Source organism: Salmo salar, chromosome 23, assembly GCF_965601325.2.
Source record: "Salmo salar chromosome 23, fSalSal1, whole genome shotgun sequence".
NCBI classification, from domain to species: Eukaryota; Metazoa; Chordata; class Actinopteri; order Salmoniformes; family Salmonidae; genus Salmo; species Salmo salar.
The window spans coordinates 44,876,887-44,897,500 of record NC_138313.1 but is presented as its reverse complement, the minus strand read 5'-3'; the positions used below and the strand labels follow the sequence as shown (position 1 = coordinate 44,897,500).

Sequence of the window (20,614 nt, the reverse complement as noted above, 5' to 3'; positions counted from 1 at the left end):
TGACCCCAAGCATACTTCCAAAGTTGTGGCATAATGGCTTAAGGACAACAAAGTCAAGGTATTGGAGTGGCCATCACAAAGCCCTGACCTCAATCCTATAGAACATTTGTGGGCAGAACTGAAAACGCGTGTCTGAGCAAGGAGGCCGACAAACCTGACTCAGTTACACCAGCTCTGTCAGGAGGAATGGGCCAAATTTCACCCAACTTATTGTGGGAAGCTTGTGGAAGGCTACCCAAAATGTTTGACCCAAGTTAAACAATTTAAAGGCAATGCTACCAAATACTCATTGAGTGTATGTAAGCTTCTGACTCACTGGGAATGTGAGGAAAGAAATAAAAGCTGAAATAAATCATTCTCCCTACTATTATTCTGACATTTCACATTCTTAAAATGAAGTGGTGATCCTAACTGACCTAAGACAGGGAATTTTTACTAGGATTAAATGTCAGGAATTGTGAAAACTGAGTTTAAATGTATTTGGCTAAGGTGTATGTAAACTTCTGACTTCAACTGTATGATTCAGCTGAATAAAACAGTTTCTGCTAACTACTACCATACTTCTAGTACTGCTCTTGTCTGTTGAGGCAATAGCAAACTGTCAAGTCAAACCCACAATTATAACATCTTATCTTTCTGACCACATTTTCTTGGTGTACGTTCTCCAGGAAATATAGTTTTCGTGTCTTTGACCTGAAGAGGACAACAACTTGATGGGCTGCTAAAGTAACAGGAGATCAGATCTCTCTGCATCCTTTAGTGTCTTTTACCTGAAGAGGACAACTAACTTGATGGGCTGCTATAGTAACAGGAGATCAGATCTCTCTGCGTCCTTTAGTGTCTTTGACCTGAAGAGGACACCTAACTTGATGGGTTGCTATAGTAACAGGAGATCAGATCTCTCTGCATCCTTTAGTGTCTTTGACCTGAAGAGGACAACTAACTTGATGGGCTGCTATAGTAACAGGAGATCAGGGCCCACATTCGTAAAGTGTCTTAGAGTAGAAGAGTGCTGATCTAGGATCAGTTTAGCATTTTATATCAGAATGAATAAGACTACATGGACAGGAGGGATCTGATCCTAGATGCAGTACTCCTACTGTAGACACTGTATGTATTCAGGCCCGGATCTAATTTACAGCAATGACAGTATTTCTTTCTTACAACCTTTAGTTTGACTTTGTCTGTAATATGACTCACATCTCAGGTACTACAGGCGGGTGAATAGGATCTTTTCTGCTAACTCAGGCACATTTACCCTTCATTGATGTGAACACTGAAATGTTCATTAATATCCCTGTAAAAATTTGTTTACTTTTATTTAACTAAGCAAGTCAGTTAAGAACAAATTCTTATTTACAATGATGGCCTACCCCGGCCAAACCCAGACGACGCTGGGCCAATTGTGCACAGCCCTAAGGGACTCCCAATCGCGGCCGGATGTGATACAGCCTGGAATTGAACCAGGGACTGTAGTGACACCGCCTTAGACCACTGCACCACTCAGGAGCCCAATAGATTCCATAAATATAAAAGAGTAAAAAATATTCCATAAATATCCCTGACTCGTCCACTACATAGTTGATGGACAAGTAATATGTATGGCCTGTACTGTGTTTTACTTAAGGTAATATAAATATATCTCAAACACCATCTCAATCTCTCCCTGACTCTCTCCAGGAAGCACAAGGATCCCCTTAGTTCCTGCCAAGGCAGCAGCTACTCTTCCTGCGGTTTATTATGGATCCCCATTAGTTCCTGCCAAGGCAGCAGCTACTCCTCCTGGGGTTTATTATGGATCCCCATTAGTTCCTGCCAAGGCAGCAGCTACTCTTCCTGCGGTTTATTATGGATCCCCATTAGTTCCTGCCAAGGCAGCAGCTACTCTTCCTGGGGTTTATTATGGATCCCCATTAGTTCTTACCAAGGCAGCAGCTACTCTTCCTGGGGTTTATTATGGATCCCCATTAGTTCCTGTTGCCAAGGCAGCAGCTACTCTTCCTGGGGTTTATTATGGATCCCCATTAGTTCCTGCCAAGGCAGCAGCTACTCTTCCTGGGGTTTATTATGGATCCCCATTAGTTCCTGCCAAGGCAGCAGCTACTCTTCCTGCGGTTTATTATGGATCCCCATTAGTTCCTGCCAAAGCAGCAGCTACTCTTCCTGGGGTTTACTATGGATCCCCATTAGTTCTTACCAAGGCAGCAGCTACTCTTCCTGGGGTTTATTATGGATCCCCATTAGTTCCTGTGCCAAGGCAGCAGCTACTCTTCCTGCGGTTTATTATGGATCCCCATTAGTTCCTGCCAAGGCAGCAGCTACTCTTCCTGTGGTTTATTATGGATCCCCATTAGTTCCTGCCAAGGCAGCAGCTACTCTTCCTGCGGTTTATTATGGATCCCCATTAGTTCCTGCCAAGGCAGCAGCTACTCTTCCTGGGGTTTATTATGGATCCCCATTAGTTCCTGCCAAGGCAGCAGCTACTCTTCCTGGGGTTTATTATGGATCCCCATTAGTTCCTGCCAAGGCAGCAGCTACTCTTCCTGCGGTTTATTATGGATCCCCATTAGTTCCTGCCAAGGCAGCAGCTACTCTTCCTGGGGTTTATTATGGATCCCCATTAGTTCCTGCCAAGGCAGCAGCTACTCTTCCTGCGGTTTATTATGGATCCCCATTAGTTCCTGCCAAGGCAGCAGCTACTCTTCCTGGGGTTTATTATGGATCCCCATTAGTTCCTGCCAAGGCAGCAGCTACTCTTCCTGCGGTTTATTATGGATCCCCATTAGTTCCTGCCAAGGCAGCAGCTACTCTTCCTGGGGTTTATTATGGATCCCCATTAGTTCCTGCCAAGGCAGCAGCTACTCTTCCTGGGGTTTATTATGGATCCCCATTAGTTCCTGCCAAGGCAGCAGCTACTCTTCCTGGGGTTTATTATGGATCCCCATTAGTTCCTGCCAAGGCAGCAGCTACTCTTCCTGCGGTTTATTATGGATCCCCATTAGTTCCTGCCAAGGCAGCAGCTACTCTTCCTGCGGTTTATTATGGATCCCCATTAGTTCCTGCCAAGGCAGCAGCTACTCTTCCTGCGGTTTATTATGGATCCCCATTAGTTCCTGCCAAGGCAGCAGCTACTCTTCCTGCGGTTTATTATGGATCCCCATTAGTTCCTGCCAAGGCAGCAGCTACTCTTCCTGGGGTTTATTATGGATCCCCATTAGTTCCTACCAAGGCAGCAGCTACTCTTCCTGGGGTTTATTATGGATCCCCATTAGTTCTTGCCAAGGCAGCAGCTACTCTTCCTGGGGTTTATTATGGATCCCCATTAGTTCCTGCCAAGGCAGCAGCTACTCTTCCTGCGGTTTATTATGGATCCCCATTAGTTCCTGCCAAAGCAGCAGCTACTCTTCCTGGGGTTTATTATGGATCCCCATTAGTTCTTACCAAGGCAGCAGCTACTCTTCCTGGGGTTTATTATGGATCCCCATTAGTTCTTGCCAAGGCAGCAGCTACTCTTCCTGGGGTTTATTATGGATCCCCATTAGTTCCTGCCAAGGCAGCAGCTACTCTTCCTGCGGTTTATTATGGATCCCCATTAGTTCCTGCCAAGGCAGCAGCTACTCTTCCTGTGGTTTATTATGGATCCCCATTAGTTCCTGCCAAGGCAGCAGCTACTCTTCCTGCGGTTTATTATGGATCCCCATTAGTTCCTGCCAAGGCAGCAGCTACTCTTCCTGCGGTTTATTATGGATCCCCATTAGTTCCTGCCAAGGCAGCAGCTACTCTTCCTGGGGTTTATTATGGATCCCCATTAGTTCCTGCCAAGGCAGCAGCTACTCTTCCTGCGGTTTATTATGGATCCCCATTAGTTCTTGCCAAGGCAGCAGCTACTCTTCCTGGGGTTTATTATGGATCCCCATTAGTTCCTGCCAAGGCAGCAGCTACTCTTCCTGGGGTTTATTATGGATCCCCATTAGTTCCTGCCAAGGCAGCAGCTACTCTTCCTGCGGTTTATTATGGATCCCCATTAGTTCCTGCCAAGGCAGCAGCTACTCTTCCTGCGGTTTATTATGGATCCCCATTAGTTCCTGCCAAGGCAGCAGCTACTCTTCCTGGGGTTTATTATGGATCCCCATTAGTTCTTACCAAGGCAGCAGCTACTCTTCCTGGGGTTTATTATGGATCCCCATTAGTTCCTGCCAAGGCAGCAGCTACTCTTCCTGCGGTTTATTATGGATCCCCATTAGTTTTTGCCAAGGCAGCAGCTACTCTTCCTTGGGTTTATTATGGATCCCCATTAGTTCCTGCCAAGGCAGCAGCTACTCTTCCTGGGGTTTATTATGGATCCCCATTAATTTCACAACACACTGTGTGCCCTCAGGCGCCTACTCCATCACTACCATATATCTACAGTACAAAATCCATGTGTACGTGTGTGTATGTTATCGTGTGTGTGTGGGTGTGTGTGTATGCATGTGTCTGTGCCTATGTTTGTGTTGCTTCATGTACTGTGGCACCGGACCAGTTTCACAGTACATGAAACACTCCAAACAGCCTGTCCGACCACTCGAAGGCGTCTGCTGGGTCCTAAATCACACCGTTGCCCTGTTTTGTATCACATTCCAATGATAAAACTACGGGGGACAAAAATGCAATTTCAGAATGTGAGGGGGACATGTCCCCCCCATCCCAAGTGAAAGTTTTGCACCTGAATAAGGGTGAATAGGTACAGCACCAGGGACAATATGTACCGTAACACCAGGGACAACATGTACCATAACACCAGGGACAACATGTACCGTAACACCAGGGACATCATGTAACATAACACCAGGCACAACATGTACCGTAGCAGGGACAACATGTACCGTAACACCAGGGACATCATGTACCATAACACCAGGGACAACATGTACCGTAGCAGGGGCAACATGTACCGTAACACCAGGGACATCATGTACCATAACACCAGGGACAACATGTACCGTAACACCAGGGACAACATGTACCATAACACCAGGCACAACATGTACCGTAGCAGGGACAACATGTAGCGTAACACCAGGGACAACATGTACTGTAACACCAGGGACAACATGTACCATAACACCAGGCACAACATGTACCGTAACACCAGGGACACCATGTACCGTAGCAGGGACAACATGTACCGTAACACCAGGGACAACATGTACCGTAGCACCAGGGACAACATGTACCGTAGCAGGGACATCATGTACCGTAGCACCAGGGACAACATGTACCGTAGCAGGGACAACATGTACCGTAGCAGGGACAACATGTACCGTAGCAGGGACAACATGTACCGTAACACCAGGCACAACATGTACCGTAACACCAGGGACAACATGTACCGTAACACCAGGCACAACATGTACCGTAACACCAGGGACAACATGTACCGTAACACCAGGGACAACATGTACCATAACACCAGGGACAACATGTACTGTAGCAGGGACACCATGTACTGTAGCACCAAGCACAACATGAGCAAAGACAGTACTCTTTATTGTGTCCTCTGTTTGTGCTACAGTAATACAACTCACGCTAACACCATCTCCCTGACTCTCCAGGTGCACAACATGTACCGTGGCACAGGGGGCAGTATGAGTAAAGCCCAGGAGGAGTGGACCACCGGGGCCTGGAAGAACCCTCACGTCCAGCAGGCAGCGCAGCAGGCCGCTGTGGGGGTGGCGCAGGGAGCCATGCAGCAGCAACAACCCCAGTACTCACAGGCACCCACCTACAACTACGATGACCCGGGCATGTAGGGCAGGGTGGGGGGAGAGGGTGAGGGTGGGAGAGAAGGGGTGAGGAATAGCCAGGGTGACAGTCTGTTTCTGATCTCTCGTCAGTTGGCATGAGATGAAAAGGGATGATCATCAAATGAGAATCACAATTCACGATAAACAGTGCCATTCAGATAATTCTTAGATAACAATAATATATATATTAAAATGTGTCATACTGTTTTGATTTTGCTTCAAATTCCTAAATGTAGGAATAATAATTTGACTAAACTTGGAACACCTATGTCCTGACATGGACCAGCACTCCTACCATGCACATAGTTATTACACATAGTAATAACATATTACACACACATAAGATTCATTTATCTGCTTCCATGTGCCAGACAGACACTACAACCCTTGCACTGCCCTGTAATGCTCATTAGCTTTGAGTAGAAGAACCCAACACAGTCTTACTAGAGCCATTGCCACGCTTCAAAAAATATATTAGTTTTAGTACATTTGACTTGACACTCTTATCCAGAGCAACTTACAATAGTGAGCATACATTTTTGTACTTTATGTTTGTACTGGTCCCCTGTGGGATTTGAACCCACAACCCTGGCATTGCAAGTGCCCTGCTCTACCAACTGATCCACACAGGGACCTAGTGCAGTAGGTTTGTGATGTTCTGTCATGTTTTTGAAAAACAGTTTATACTTGTTTTTGCAGTACTGTATTATTGTCTAGGATGCAGTTTTGCCACACAGACATGACAAAAATGCAGAAAAATCGTATTTAATCATATTTAAAAAGGATTATCACAATTTTGTCCATGTTGAATTTTGATTTTGTATCACTTAGATTCTCAGGAATAGACATCTACTTTGTTTTAGACATAAAATGACTTTATTGTATTTATCTGTTTTTAAGATCTTAGCTAGTTGCTAGATAGCTAATAGCTACATGTTAGTCTGTCTACAGTAGAAATAGCAGGCGTTCTGTTGGCGTCATCAACATTAGCCATATTAGAGGTGTTCAATTCCTCAACATTTTCAGATTTATTTCAGGTTATGGGGAGTGTATTTCGAGCGAGCATGTTATTCTGTTGACTATAAGTGAAATAATTAATAGATGTTTAATAATAACAACCAATTTAAGCACACATGTACAGTGTTAAGGTTTTACATAGGATGGAACATTCCAGATAAGTCTATGACTACCGTAACCCAGTTAAGAATTTAGACTAGGTGAACCAAAATCGTTCCGTCTGTAAAGGAGCAGAGACTTCTGTCTGTAAGGGCCAGATAGTTCTGTCTATAGGGGGCAGATAGTTCTGTCTGTAAGGGCCAAATAGTTCTGTCTGTAAGGGCCAGATAGTTCTGTCTGTAGGGGGCAGATAGTTCTGTCTGTAAGGGCCAGATAGTTCTGTCTATAGGGGGCAGATAGTTCTGTCTATAGGGGGCAGATAGTTCTGTCTGTAAGGGGCAGATAGTTCTGTCTATAGGGGGCAGATAGTTCTGTCTATAGGGGGCAGATAGTTCTGTCTATAGGGGGCAGATAGTTTTGTCTGTAAGTGGCAGATAGTTCTGTCTATAGGGGGCAGATAGTTCTGTCTATAGGGGGCAGATAGTTCTGTCTATAGGGGGCAGATAGTTCTGTCTATAGGGGGCAGATAGTTCTGTCTGTAAGGGGCAGATAGTTCTGTCTATAGGGGGCAGATAGTTCTGTCTATAGGGGGCAGATAGTTCTGTCTATAGGGGGCAGATAGTTCTGTCTGTAAGGGGCAGAAGGGAATTATGGAAACAATGGAGCATTTACAAAACGTAGTATTAATTCCCCATTGAAGATATAGTATTTGCTATTTGTAGATGGACAGATGTTAGATGTTATGAATGTTTATTCCCATTGGTCAATCCTCTCACTAATCCTAAAGTGAACCCTGTGAAGCAAATGCTTAAAAAAAAGAGAGAAAAAAGACTACATTACCCAGGGGGCAAATCTGGTTGTAATGATGTCATCGTGACATCATTTCAAACAGTTTTGCCTGCTGGGTAATGGTGGAGTTTAACCTTTACAAGTGAAAACATAAAATGTGGCTGTCAACGTTAGTACATGAGTATAGATGTGATATGGTATATATAGAAAACATCGAATATTGTTTATACAAACATCTCATTTTATGAACTGAAACGGGAAGAAAATAACTGTCAAGCCGTTATGAGTATCGATGCTTTCATTTAGAGATGGAACTACTGCATAGCTACACTTGACTGCAGTGGAAAATGTTTTAGTCTCAAGAAGTTAACTCTGAAAATGTAAAAGATGGATATTACAAAAATGTGTAATACAATATTAGACTTGAAACAAATGTGAAGATGTGTACATGAATGCCAGATATTTCAACAAAAAAAAACTGTGAATTGTCTTGTCTGATTGTGTGATGATGTTCAATATGATTTTCTTTTAAATATTTCTCAAAACTTTTTTTGTTGTTGTTGTACTTTTCCTGTATATGTTCTAGAAGGTATGTGAGGCAGAGTGTGTATGCAGCTCTGCTCTTTCTGTCTCTCCATGGTTGTTGGTATTATAGGTGTATAAAAGGCTTCTAATGGGTTTTATTCTCATCATTGAATAATACTTTTTTTTTTTTTTTTTTTGCTCAAACCAGAGTTTTCGACTCAGTGCTCGCTGTATTCACTTAGACACACTGGAGCAATATAAAACATGAATTTACAGATCAACTTGTAACTATAAAATGATAAACCTATGTTTATATACTGTACATTGGCTCGCTAAAGCAGCATGTGCCCTTGCCAGTAAGAGCAGAATAGGGCACGTGTGTAAAGTTATATATCGGCTGATGATAAGAATGGATTGTTAATATTGCACCAGCAAAATAACATTGTATTTAGTATCTAGTCCAGTAGACTATAATTCCTTTAGCCTGGCATCTGATCTCCTGATCTCACTACATTTCACCGTTGATAGCGAAACAGTGGTGAGCGCGTCATCCAATCTGGTTAAACCAGGCTACAATCCTTTACGTTTAACGTGTCCATCTGTAGTAACATGCTCTGTTAGGTTGACAGAAGCCTTGGTTCTTCACTGTGTATTATAGTACGTGCAACAGAACAAAACAAAGTTTCTGATTGTAGTAAGTCAATAGGTGTGGTTTTGGTGAATTTGTGAGTCAGACCAGACCGTGTGCCAATGTCATGTACATAAGAGACATAACAGTATGTTTTGGTTTATTGATGTTAAATACAGCTGTGTCCAAGCTTACCAATACAATGCTCTGTAGTCTTGTCTGAAATGGCACCCTATTCCCTATGCAGTGAACTACTTCTGCTGCACTGTATAGGGAATAGGAAGCAATTTGAGACGCTAACCTGTTCTTAACAGAATGGAATAGGCTGCCATTTCGGACACATCCTAGGAGACCAGAACTGTAGTCCATTTGACAGACAGCAATATTCCATATTCCAAATTGTTGTTGGGTCATGTATGTTGCTTCACAGCATTTGAAAGTCATTTCTCATTGACCCCCGATCTATCTTCTGTATGTGTTTTAATATGTATCCTGTACTACAATAACAATATGGATATATAAATGACATGAGGTGAGGTTAATGTTAATACCATTGCCATGGATAAATATAATATATATATATATTTTTTATGCAACCTTTATTTAATTAGGCAAGTCAGTTAAAGAACAAATTCACAACGATGGCCTACACCGGCCAAACGCGTACTGCGTTGGGCCAATTGTGCGCAGCCCTATGGTTCCTCCCAATTATGGCCAGTTGTGATACAGCCTGGATTTGAACCAGGGTGTCTGTAGTAACACCTCTAGTACTGAGATGCAGTGCCTTAGACCGCTGCGCCACTCAGGAGCCTAATAAGGTTCATATGAAGGTAGTTCGTTTAAATGCTTCCTCTTTGACAGTATTGCCAGATAAATAGTTCGCCACTTTTTAAATAACATATAGTGAACAATTTTATGAGATTTCTCCGCTACACTACCCCCTTTTCTTAATTTGACGAGTTTCCTGTCAGCTCTATAAATTCAACTCAAAGTTCATTCACTCAATAAAGGAAAGTGGACTGTGTAGATCAGACATCCTTGAGACCAACTATGAGCCAGATTCATATAATGTCATTTAAATATAGGGCTGGTAACGGTGTCTTCATCAATGATCTACTACAGCAATAGTCATAATATACAGCCTTGACCAACAGGCAAATGCTATAACACTCAAAAGAAAGTAGCTGTGACTGATACACTCAAAACATCATTTTATACAGAATATTTGAAGAAGGAAATACTTTAAAAGTATTACTTAAGTCGGTTTTTTGGGGGAGTATCTGTACTTTACTTTGCCATTTATATTTTTGACTAAGTAACTTTTACTTTACTACATTTCTAAAGAAAATAATATACTTTTTACTACATAAATCTTCCTTGACACCCAAAAGTACTCGTTTCATTTTGAATGCTTAGCAGGACAGGAAAATGGTTCGATTCACACACTTTGTCGGAGTGTGCCTGGAGTGTGCCTCTGACCCCCCCCCCCCAAAAAAATGGTACCTTGTTTTACTCACGTAGTATTTTACTGGGTGACTTTCACTTTTACTTCAGTCATTTTCTATTAAGGTATCTTTACATTTACTCAAGTATGACAATGGGCTACTTTTTCCACCGCTGACAAAAACACTTAGTGACACGATATGCAACAAATAACTGTTTACTATCCATCAGGGAAATATCCAAATAATATAAAAATGTAACACAGTCTCCTGAATGATCATATAACATTACCATCCATATGATCATAGCATGTACACCTAACCTGTATAGATCTGTGTGGTGCGGTGGTCTAAGGCACTGCATCTCTGTGCAAGAGGCATCACTACAGTTGTGATTGGGAGTCCCATAGGGCGGCGCACAATTGACCCAAGTTTGGATGGGGTAGGCCGTTATTGTAAATAAGAATTTGTTCTTAACTGACTTACCTAGTTAAAAAAAGGTTCTATTTAAAAACCCAAAAATATTCTAACATGTTGACTGAAAGAGAGAGATTCCATTGGCTGTTTTGCCTCAAACCACTTCTCTTCTTGAGGGCTCCTAGGGCATTAATATCAATGATGGGATAACAAGAGAGCGAGAGACGGCTGTAATGGGTGCATGCTGGTGGCAGGGAAGTCAGGCACAGTAGAGTGAACTTGGTATAAACGGAGCAGCTCAATAAATGCTAAAAAACTCAGAAAACCAATATATACAAAAATAATATAAAAGGGTACAAAACCCGTCGCACACCAGAACATGACTTGCACAAAACATACAACAAACAATCACCGACAAGGACATGAGGGGAAACAGAGGGTTAAATACACAACATGTAATTGATGGGATTGGAACCAGGTGTGAAGGAAGACAAGACAAAACCAATGAAAAATGGATCAGCGATGGCTAGAACGTCGGTGACGTCGACCGCCGAACACCGCCCGAACAAGGAGAGGGACCAACTTCGGAGGAAGTCGTGACAGTACCCCCCCCCGACGCGCGGCTCCAGCAGTGCGTCGACACCGACCTCGGGGACGACCTGGAGGACGAGGTGCAGGGCGATCCGGATGGAGACGGTGGAACTCTCGCAGCATAGAAGGATCCAACCCGTCCTCCATCTGAACCCAGCATCTCTCCTCCGGACCATACCCCTCCCAGTCCACGAGGTACTGAAGGACCCTCGCCCGACGTCTTAAATCCAGTATGGAACGAACGGAGTATGCCGCAGCCCCCTCGATGTCCAGAGGGGGCAGAGGAACCTCCCGCACCTCAGACTCCTAGAGCGGGCCAGCCACCACCGGCCTGAGGAGAGACACATGGAACGAGGGATTAATACGGTAATTGGGGGGAAGCTGTAACCTGTAACTCACCTCGTTCAGTCTCCTCAGGACTTTAAAATGGCCCCACAAACCGCGGACCCAACTTCCGACAGGGCAGGCGGAGGGGCAGGTTTCTAGTCGAGAGCCAGACCCGGTCCCCCGGTGCAAACACCGGGACCTCACTGCAGTGACGGTCTGCGCCAACTTTCTGGCGCAGCACGGCACGCTGAAGGTGGACATGGGCGGCGTCCCATGTTTCCTCCGCGCGCCGGAACCAGTCATCCACCACAGGAGCCTCGGTCTGACTCTGATGCCAAGGAGCCAGAACCGGCTGATACCCCAATACACACTGGAAGGGAGAGAGGCCAGTGGAGGAGTGGCGGAGCGAGTTCTGGGCCATCTCTGCCCAGGGCACGAACGCTGCCCACTCCCCCGGCCGGTCCTGGCAATAAGACCTCAGAAACCTACCCACATCCTGGTTAACTCTCTCCACCTGCACGTTACTCTCGGGGTGAAAACCTGAGGTAAGGCTGACCGAGACCCCCAGACGTTCCATGAACGCCCTCCAGACACTCAACGTGAACTGGGGACCCCGATCAGACACTATATCCTCAGGCACCCCGTAGTGCCGGAAGACGTGTGTAAACAGGGCCTCCGCAGTCTGTAGGGCCGTAAGGAAGGAAACGACAGGACTTAGAGAAACGATCCACAACAACCAGGATTGTGGTGTTACCCCGTGAAGGAGGAAGATCGGTCAGGAAATCTACCGACAGGTGCGACCACGGCCAAGAGAGCGAGAGTTGTACCTTACCTCTGGGCAGGTGCCTAGGAGCCTTACACTGGGCGCACACCGAGCAGGAGGAAACATAAACCCTCACATCCTTAGCCAAAGTGGGCCACCAGTACTTCCCACTAAGACAGCGCACCGTCCGACCGATCCCCGGATGACCAGAGGAGGGTGACGTGTGGGCCCAATAGATCAGCCGGTCGCGGACAGTAGACGGAACGTACAGACACCCAGCTGGACACTGGAGGGGAGCGGGCTCTGCACGTGACGCCCGCTCAATGTCCGCGTCCAGCTCCCACACTACCGGCACCACCAGGCAAGAGGCGGGGAGTATGGGGGTGGGATCCATGGGCCGCTCCTCTGTGTCATACAGCCGGGACAATGCGTCTGCCTTAACGTTCTGGGAGCCTGGTCTGTAAGAAAGGGTAAACACAAAACGGGTGAAAAACATGGCCCACTTTGCCTGGCAAGGGTTCAGTCTCCTCGCCGCCCGGATGTACTCCAGATTGCGGTGGTCAGTCCAGATGAGAAAAGGGTGTCTAGCCCCCTCAAGCCAATGTCTCCACGCCTTCAAGGCCTTGACGACAGCCAACAGCTCCCGGTCCCCCACATCGTAGTTTCGCTCCGCCGGGCTGAGCTTCCTCGAGAAGAAGGCACAGGGGCGGAGCTTCGGTGGCGTACCCGAGCGCTGCGAGAGCACGGCTCCTATCCCAGCCTCGGACGCGTCCACCTCCACTATGAACGCCAAAGAGGGATCCAGATGGGCCAACACGGGAGCCGAGGTAAACAGAGCCCTCAGGTGACTAAAAGCCCTGTCCGCCTCAGCTGACCACTGCAAGCGCACCAAGCCCCTCTTCAGCAGTGAGGAAATGGGAGCCGCTACCTGACCAAAACCCCGGATAAACCTCCGGTAGTAGTTAGCAAACCTTAAGAATCGCTGCACCTCCTTTACTATGGTGGGAGTCGGCCAATTACGCACGGCTGAAATGCGGTCACTCTCCATCTCCACCCACTGTCTGGCTTTGAGATAGATGAACACTGTGAATTTCTGACATCCACTCTCCCATCAACTGACTCATCTCTGAGAGAGCTGGGACATGAGGAATGGCACATTGGTGGATGACCACAAAAAAAACTCTCTTTTGTTGAACTGAAACATCTACAATGTAAACTGAAGACACTGAGGTCACTCAGTGTCTTCTACTTTTGGAGGGGTCTTCACATGAGGAGAACTCAAAGATTGTTGGACAGTTTGGTCAAATTGTCACCCTGAGTGCATTCTCCTGTAGAATTATCTGATACAGAGCAGAATTCATGGTTCCTTCTATTAAGACATGTTGTCCAGGTCCTGAGGCAGCAAAGCATCCCCAAACCATCACACTACTTGACCGTTGGTGTGAGGTTCTTACTGTTGAATGCGGTGTTTGGTTTTTGCCAGACATAATGGGACCCACCTCGTCTCAAAAAGGCACTAGTTCTGAACTGGGATTAAATAAACAATTTTTTGGGGGAAATGTTCAGTCTTTGCTCTTTTCTTCATAAGCATCTCAAGGTTAATATTGTACCACTTGACAATATTTTAATTGTGAGGTAGATAAAGGATTTAATTTGTATCTTTTAAGACATTGAATACATGTTGTTTATTATATTTAGAATGTTTCGTTTCATTTTAAAGTTATTTGTGATTTGGTTTATGTAGTTAAGATATTGTAATGTTGTTACTTTGATACCTGACGGTTTTTTACTTTTTCATTACCGTATATTTTTACTTTTTCCCTCACTCAACTTTTTTCCTCACTCAACTTTTTTCATTCATCCCCGGAGGTTTTATCTGGACATGGTTCGTCAGGACTTCAAACAGCCGAAGCTAAGTAACATTAACATGATGCCTTCTAATTGCAGTCGTTGTACTTATAATATACAGGAGAACGATCGCCTTACGGCAAGGATAGCTGTGCTGCAAGCCCAGCTTCAGACGCGATCGTTAGGCAAGGGTAATTTCAGTGTAGGAAAGGATGAAACAGCGTCTGTGCCACCAGTAAGTACAGATAGTAACGTTAGTATAAACCCCCTCGCACGGTCCCCGCAGCCGGACATCTTTCTCATGGCTTCTGGAGGGAAACGCTGTAGGAATGCTCAACCGGTGTCGCTTATTCAGCCGACAGAAACTTTCAACCGGTTCTCCCCATTAAGCGAGTCGGAGTCGGAGGCCGAGACTTCTCTGGTCTCTACTCCTCCCGTTGTGGGGTCTGAGACGCCGACGGCTCCCACCATTAGCTCTGACAAATTGAAAACCCTAGTCATTGGCGACTCCATTACCCGCAGTATTAGACTTAAAACTAATCATCCAGCGATCATACACTGTTTACCAGGGGGCAGGGCTACCGACGTTAAGGCTAATCTAAAGACGGTGCTGGCTAAAGCTAAAACTGGCGAGTGTAGAGAGTATAGAGATATTGTTATCCACGTCGGCACCAACGATGTTAGGATGAAACAGTCAGAGGTCACCAAGCGCAACATAGCTTCAGCGTGTAAATCAGCTAGAAAGATGTGTCGGCATCGATTAATTGTCTCTGGCCCCCTCCCAGTTAGGGGGAGTGATGAGCTCTACAGCAGAGTCTCACAACTCAATCGCTGGTTGAAAACTGTTTTCTGCCCCTCCCAAAAGATAGAATTTGTAGATAATTGGCCCTCTTTCTGGGACTCACCCACAAACAGGACCAAGCCTGGCCTGTTGAGGAGTGACGGACTCCATCCTAGCTGGAGGGGTGCTCTCATCTTATCTACGAACATAGACAGGGCTCTAACTCCTCTAGCTCCACAATGAAATAGGGTGCAGGCCAGGCAGCAGGCTGTTAGCCAGCCTGCCAGCTTAGTGGAGTCTGCCACTAGCACAGTCAGTGTAGTCAGCTCAGCTTTCCCCATTGAGACCGTGTCTGTGCCTCGATCTAGGTTGGGCAAAATTAAAAATGGCGGTGTTCGCTTTAGCAATCTCACTAGTATAAAGACCTCCTCCATTCCTGCCATTATTGAAAGAGATTGTGATACCTCACATCTCAAAATTGGGTTACTTAATGTTAGATCCCTCACTTCCAAGGCAGTTATAGTCAATGAACTAATCACTGATAATAATCTTGATGTGATTGGCCTGACTGAAACATGGCTTAAGCCTGATGAATTTACTGTGTTAAATGAGGCCTCACCCCCAGGTTACATTAGTGACCATACCCCCCGTGCATCCGGCAAAGGCGGAGGTGTTGCTAACATTTACGATAGCAAATTTCAATTTACAAAAAAAAAAACAACAATGACGTTTTCGTCTTTTGAGCTTCTAGTCATGAAATCTATGCAGCCTACTCACTCACTTTTTATAGCTACTATTTATAGGCCTCCTGGGCCATATGCAGTGTTCCTCACTGAGTTCCCTGAATTCCTATCGGATCTTGTAGTCATAGCAGATAATATTCTAATTTTTGGTGACTTTAACATTCACATGGAAAAGTCCACAGACCCACTCCAAAAGGCTTTCGGAGCCATCATCGACTCAGTGGGTTTTGTCCAACATGTCTCTGGACTTACTCACTGCCACAGTCATACTCTGGACCTAGTTTTGTCCCATGGAATAAATGTTGTGGATCTAAATGTTTTTCCTCATAATCCTGGACTATCGGACCACCATTTTATTACGTTTGCAATTGCAACAAATAATCTGCTCAGACCCCAACCAAGGAGCATTAAAAGTCGTGCTATAAATTCTCAGACAACCCAAAGATTCCTTGATGCCCTTCCAGACTGCCTCTGCCTACCCAAGGACGTCAGAGGACAAAAATCAGTTAACCACCTAACCGAGGAACTCAATTTAACCTTGCGCAATACCCTAGATGCAGTTGCACCCCTAAAAACTAAAAACATCTGTCATAAGAAACTAGCTCCCTGGTATACAGAAAATACACGAGCTCTGAAGCAAGCTTCCAGAAAATTGGAACGGAAATGGCGCCACACCAAACTGGAAGTCTTCCGACTAGCTTGGAAAGACAGTACCGTGCAGTATCGAAGAGCCCTTACTGCTGCTCGATCATCCTATTTTTCCAACTTAATTGAGGAAAATAAGAACAATCCGAAATTTCTTTTTGATACTGTCGCAAAGCTAACTAAAAAGCAGCCTTCGCAAATGGAGGATGGCTTTCACTTCAGCAGTAATAAATTTATGAACTTCTTTGAGGAAAAGATCATGATCATTAGAAAGCAAATTACAGACTCCTCTTTAAATCTGGGTATTCCTCCAAAGCTCCATTGTCCTGAGTCTGCACAACTCTGCCAGGACCTAGGATCAAGGGAGATACTAAAGTGTTTTAGTACTATATCTCTTGACGCAATGATGAAAATAATCATGGCCTCCAAACCCTCAAGCTGCATACTGGACCCTATTCCAACTAAACTACTGAAAGAGCTGCTTCCTGTGCTTGGCCCTCCTATGTTGAACATAATAAACGGCTCTCTATCCACCGGATGTGTACCAAGCTCACTAAAAGTGGCAGTAATAAAGCCTCTCTTGAAAAAGCCGAATCTTGATCCAGAAATTATAAAAAACTATCGGCCTATATCGAATCTTCCATTCCTCTCCAAAATTTTAGAAAAAGCTGTTGCACAGCAACTGACTGCCTTCCTGAAGACAAACAATGTATACGAAACGCTTCAGTCTGGTTTTAGACCCCATCATAGCACTGAGACTGCACTTGTGAAGGTGGTAAATGACCTTTTAATGACGTCAGACCGAGGCTCTGCATCTGTCCTCGTGCTCCTAGATCTTAGTGCCGCTTTTGATACCATCGATCACCACATTCTTTTGGAGAGATTGGAAACCCAAATTGGTCTACATGGACAAGTTCTGGCCTGGTTTAGATCTTATCTGTCGGAAAGATATCAGTTTGTCTCTGTGAATGGTTTGTCCTCTGACAAATCAATTGTAAATTTCGGTGTTCCTCAAGGTTCCGTTTTAGGACCACTATTGTTTTCACTATATATTTTACCTCTTGGGGATGTCATTCGAAAACATAATGTTAAATTTCACTGCTATGCAGACGACACACAGCTGTACATTTCAATGAAACATGGTGAAGCCCCAAAATTGCCCTCGCTAGAAGCCTGTGTTTCAGACATAAAGAAGTGGATGGCTGCAAACTTTCTACTTTTAAACTCGGACAAAACAGAGATGCTTGTTCTAGGTCCCAAGAAACAAAGAGATCTTCTGTTGAATCTGACAATTAATCTGGATGGTTGTACAGTCGTCTCAAATAAAACTGTGAAGGACCTCGGCGTTACTCTGGACCCTGATCTCTCTTTTGAAGAACATATCAAGACTGTTTCAAGGATAGCTTTTTTCCATCTACGTAACATTGCAAAAATCAGAAATTTTCTGTCCAAAAATGACGCAGAAAAATTAATCCATGCTTTTGTTACTTCTAGGCTGGACTACTGCAATGCTCTACTTTCCGGCTACCCGGATAAAGCACTAAATAAACTTCAGTTAGTGCTAAATACGGCTGCTAGAATCCTGACTAGAACCAAAAAATTTGATCATATTACTCCAGTGTTAGCCTCCCTACACTGGCTTCCTGTTAAGGCAAGGGCTGATTTCAAGGTTTTACTGCTAACCTACAAAGCATTACATGGGCTTGCTCCTACCTATCTTTCCGATTTGGTCCTGCCGTACATACCTACACGTACGCTACGGTCACAAGACGCAGGCCTCCTAATTGTCCCTAGAATTTCTAAGCAAACGGCTGGAGGTAGGGCTTTCTCCTATAGAGCTCCATTTTTATGGAATGGTCTGCCTACCAATGTGAGAGACGCAGACTCAGTCTCAACCTTTAAGTCTTTACTGAAGACTTATCTCTTCAGTAGGTCCTATGATTAAGTATAGTCTGGCCCAGGAGTGTGAAGGTGAACGGAAAGGCTGGAGCAACGAACCGCCCTTGCTGTCTCTGCCTTGCCGGTTCCCCTCTTTCCACTGGGATTCTCTGCCTCTAACCCTTTTACAGAGGCTGAGTCACTGGCCTACTGGTGTTCTTCCATGCCGTCCATGGGAGGGGTGCGTCACTTGAGTGGGTTGAGTCACTGACGTGGTCTTCCTGTCTGGGTTGGCGCCCCCCCCCCCCCCCCCCCTTGGGTTGTGCCATGGCGGAGATCGTTGTGGGCTATACTCGGCCTTGTCTTAGGACGGTAAGTTGGTGGTTGGAGACATCCCTCTAGTGGTGTGGGGGCTGTGCTTTGGCAAAGTGGGTGGGGTTATATCCTGCCTGTTTGGCCCTGTCCGGGGGTATCATCGGATGGGGCCACAGTGTCTTCTGATCCCTCCTGTCTCAGCCTCCAGTATTTATGCTGCAGTAGTTTATGTGTCGGGGGGCTAGGGTCAGTCTGTTACATCTGGAGTATTTCTCTTGTCTTATCCGGTGTCCTGTGTGTATTTAAATATGCTCTCTCTAATTCTCTCTTTCTCTCTTTCTGTCTTTCTCTCGGAGGACCTGAGCCCTAGGACCATGCCTCAGGACTACCTGGTATGATGACTCCTTGCTGTCCCCAGTCCACCTGGCCGTGCTGCTGCTCCAGTTTCAACTGTTCTGCCTGCGGCTATGGAACCCTGACCTGTTCACCGGACGTGCTTGTTGCACCCTCGACAACTACTATGATTATTATTATTTGACCATGCTGGTCATTTATGAACATTTTAACATTTTAACATTTTGACCATGTTCTGTTATAATATCCACCCTGCACAGCCAGAAGAGGACTGGCCACCCCTCATAGCCTGGTTCCTCTCTAGGTTTCTTCCTAGGTTTTTGGCCTTTCTAGGGAGTTTTTCCTAGGGAGTTTTTCCTAGCCACCGTGCTTCTTTCACATGCTTTGCTTGCTGTTTGGGGTTTTAGGCTGGGTTTCTGTACAGCACTTTGAGAATATCAGCTGATGTACGAAGGGCTATATAAAAATAAATTTGATTTGATTTTGAATTTGATTTACTGAAAGTAACCAAAAAAGCTGATCTGATTTGCATGTTCAGAATCAGTTTGCAGCAAATTTGCAGCAAACAATAGAATGTTCACCACAAGTTTCCCACAATTGTTTGCCAGAAGTTCACAACTTGCCGCAATAGTTTGCCACAAAAATAATTTGCATGTGAAAATATTAGCTTGCGGCAAGTTGGCAAAAGATTTGCCAGAAGTTAAATAAAAAATATATTTTTTAAATGGAAAGCCTGTTTTTTCAGTTAGAGCAGCAGCTTGGGTATGCTAAAACAATGCCCACTGTGGTGTACGGAAACTCTACAAAGAGTAGTGTAAATCAGTGCCAATCACAAACTTCATTTACAGTTTTTCTCGTTTGCTAAGACACTTTTAATGAAACTGGGGACCAGTTGATCTCCATCATAACCTAATGAGCACAACAGTATTATTTTGTGCTAAACTGTAAGTCATTTTTCATTGCTTTCACACACAATGCAAATGCTAAGCACATTTTTGCAAAACAGTAAACACAACTCTCTACAAAAGACACAAAACTCAGTTGAGTAAATTATGTCAAACAAAATTTAAACATTTGGTCACAGCTCATACAAATTATTCCCATGAATGTGAACCTCTTCTGCACGTGTGCAAAACTTCTTTGCACAATTGTTCAATCAGCAATCAGTCCTTATTCATGCATAAAAGAGGTCACCTCTGAATTGCTGTTTGCAAGAATGGAACAAGTAAGAGGCAGGAGGGCAAGGATAAAGGAGAGGTAGACGGTCCCATAGAGGAAGACGGGTTCAGATGCGCCAAGGTGGAAAGTTTATGATGACCGTCCACATGACCAGATGCCCCTCCAAGACGCAATGAATGCCAGTTGTCTGGAAATCTCTGCAGAGGACTGCAAAACGTGGATGCAACATGCAAGGAGATTTCTTTCCTCACTGCATTACAATCGAGGAAATGTGATGTTGATGAAAACATGTGGCCTGATCGACAACAACAATAAATGTACTGAATGTGATGTATACTGTATTTCTGTTTCCTGTTTGACATTGCTGTGTTTTTGCGGTGATTTGTTAGCTTGGTGTATTTAATTCGTATCCTCTGTGTATACTGTGCATCGTCAGGGAATGTGTGAAGGACAAAATGGAAAAAATGGAAAATAAAGCCTTTTGTTT

The 20,614-nt window shown here is 44.8% G+C and overlaps 1 protein-coding gene across 3 annotated transcripts in view; it reads left to right on the top strand.

The window, feature by feature from the left end:
* Window positions 1–8,369, top strand: part of scamp5a (secretory carrier membrane protein 5a) — a 15,581-nt gene extending 7,212 nt beyond the window's left edge. For all 3 annotated transcript variants that reach the window (XM_014170237.3, XM_014170239.3, XM_014170238.2), the window contains exon 7: window positions 5,595–8,369. In XM_014170237.3, coding sequence (XP_014025712.1) covers window positions 5,595–5,792 — 198 coding nt within the window. In that variant the 3' untranslated portion in view covers window positions 5,793–8,369. The remainder of the gene's footprint in view (window positions 1–5,594) is intronic.
* The last annotated feature ends 12,245 nt before the right edge of the window (window positions 8,370–20,614 follow it).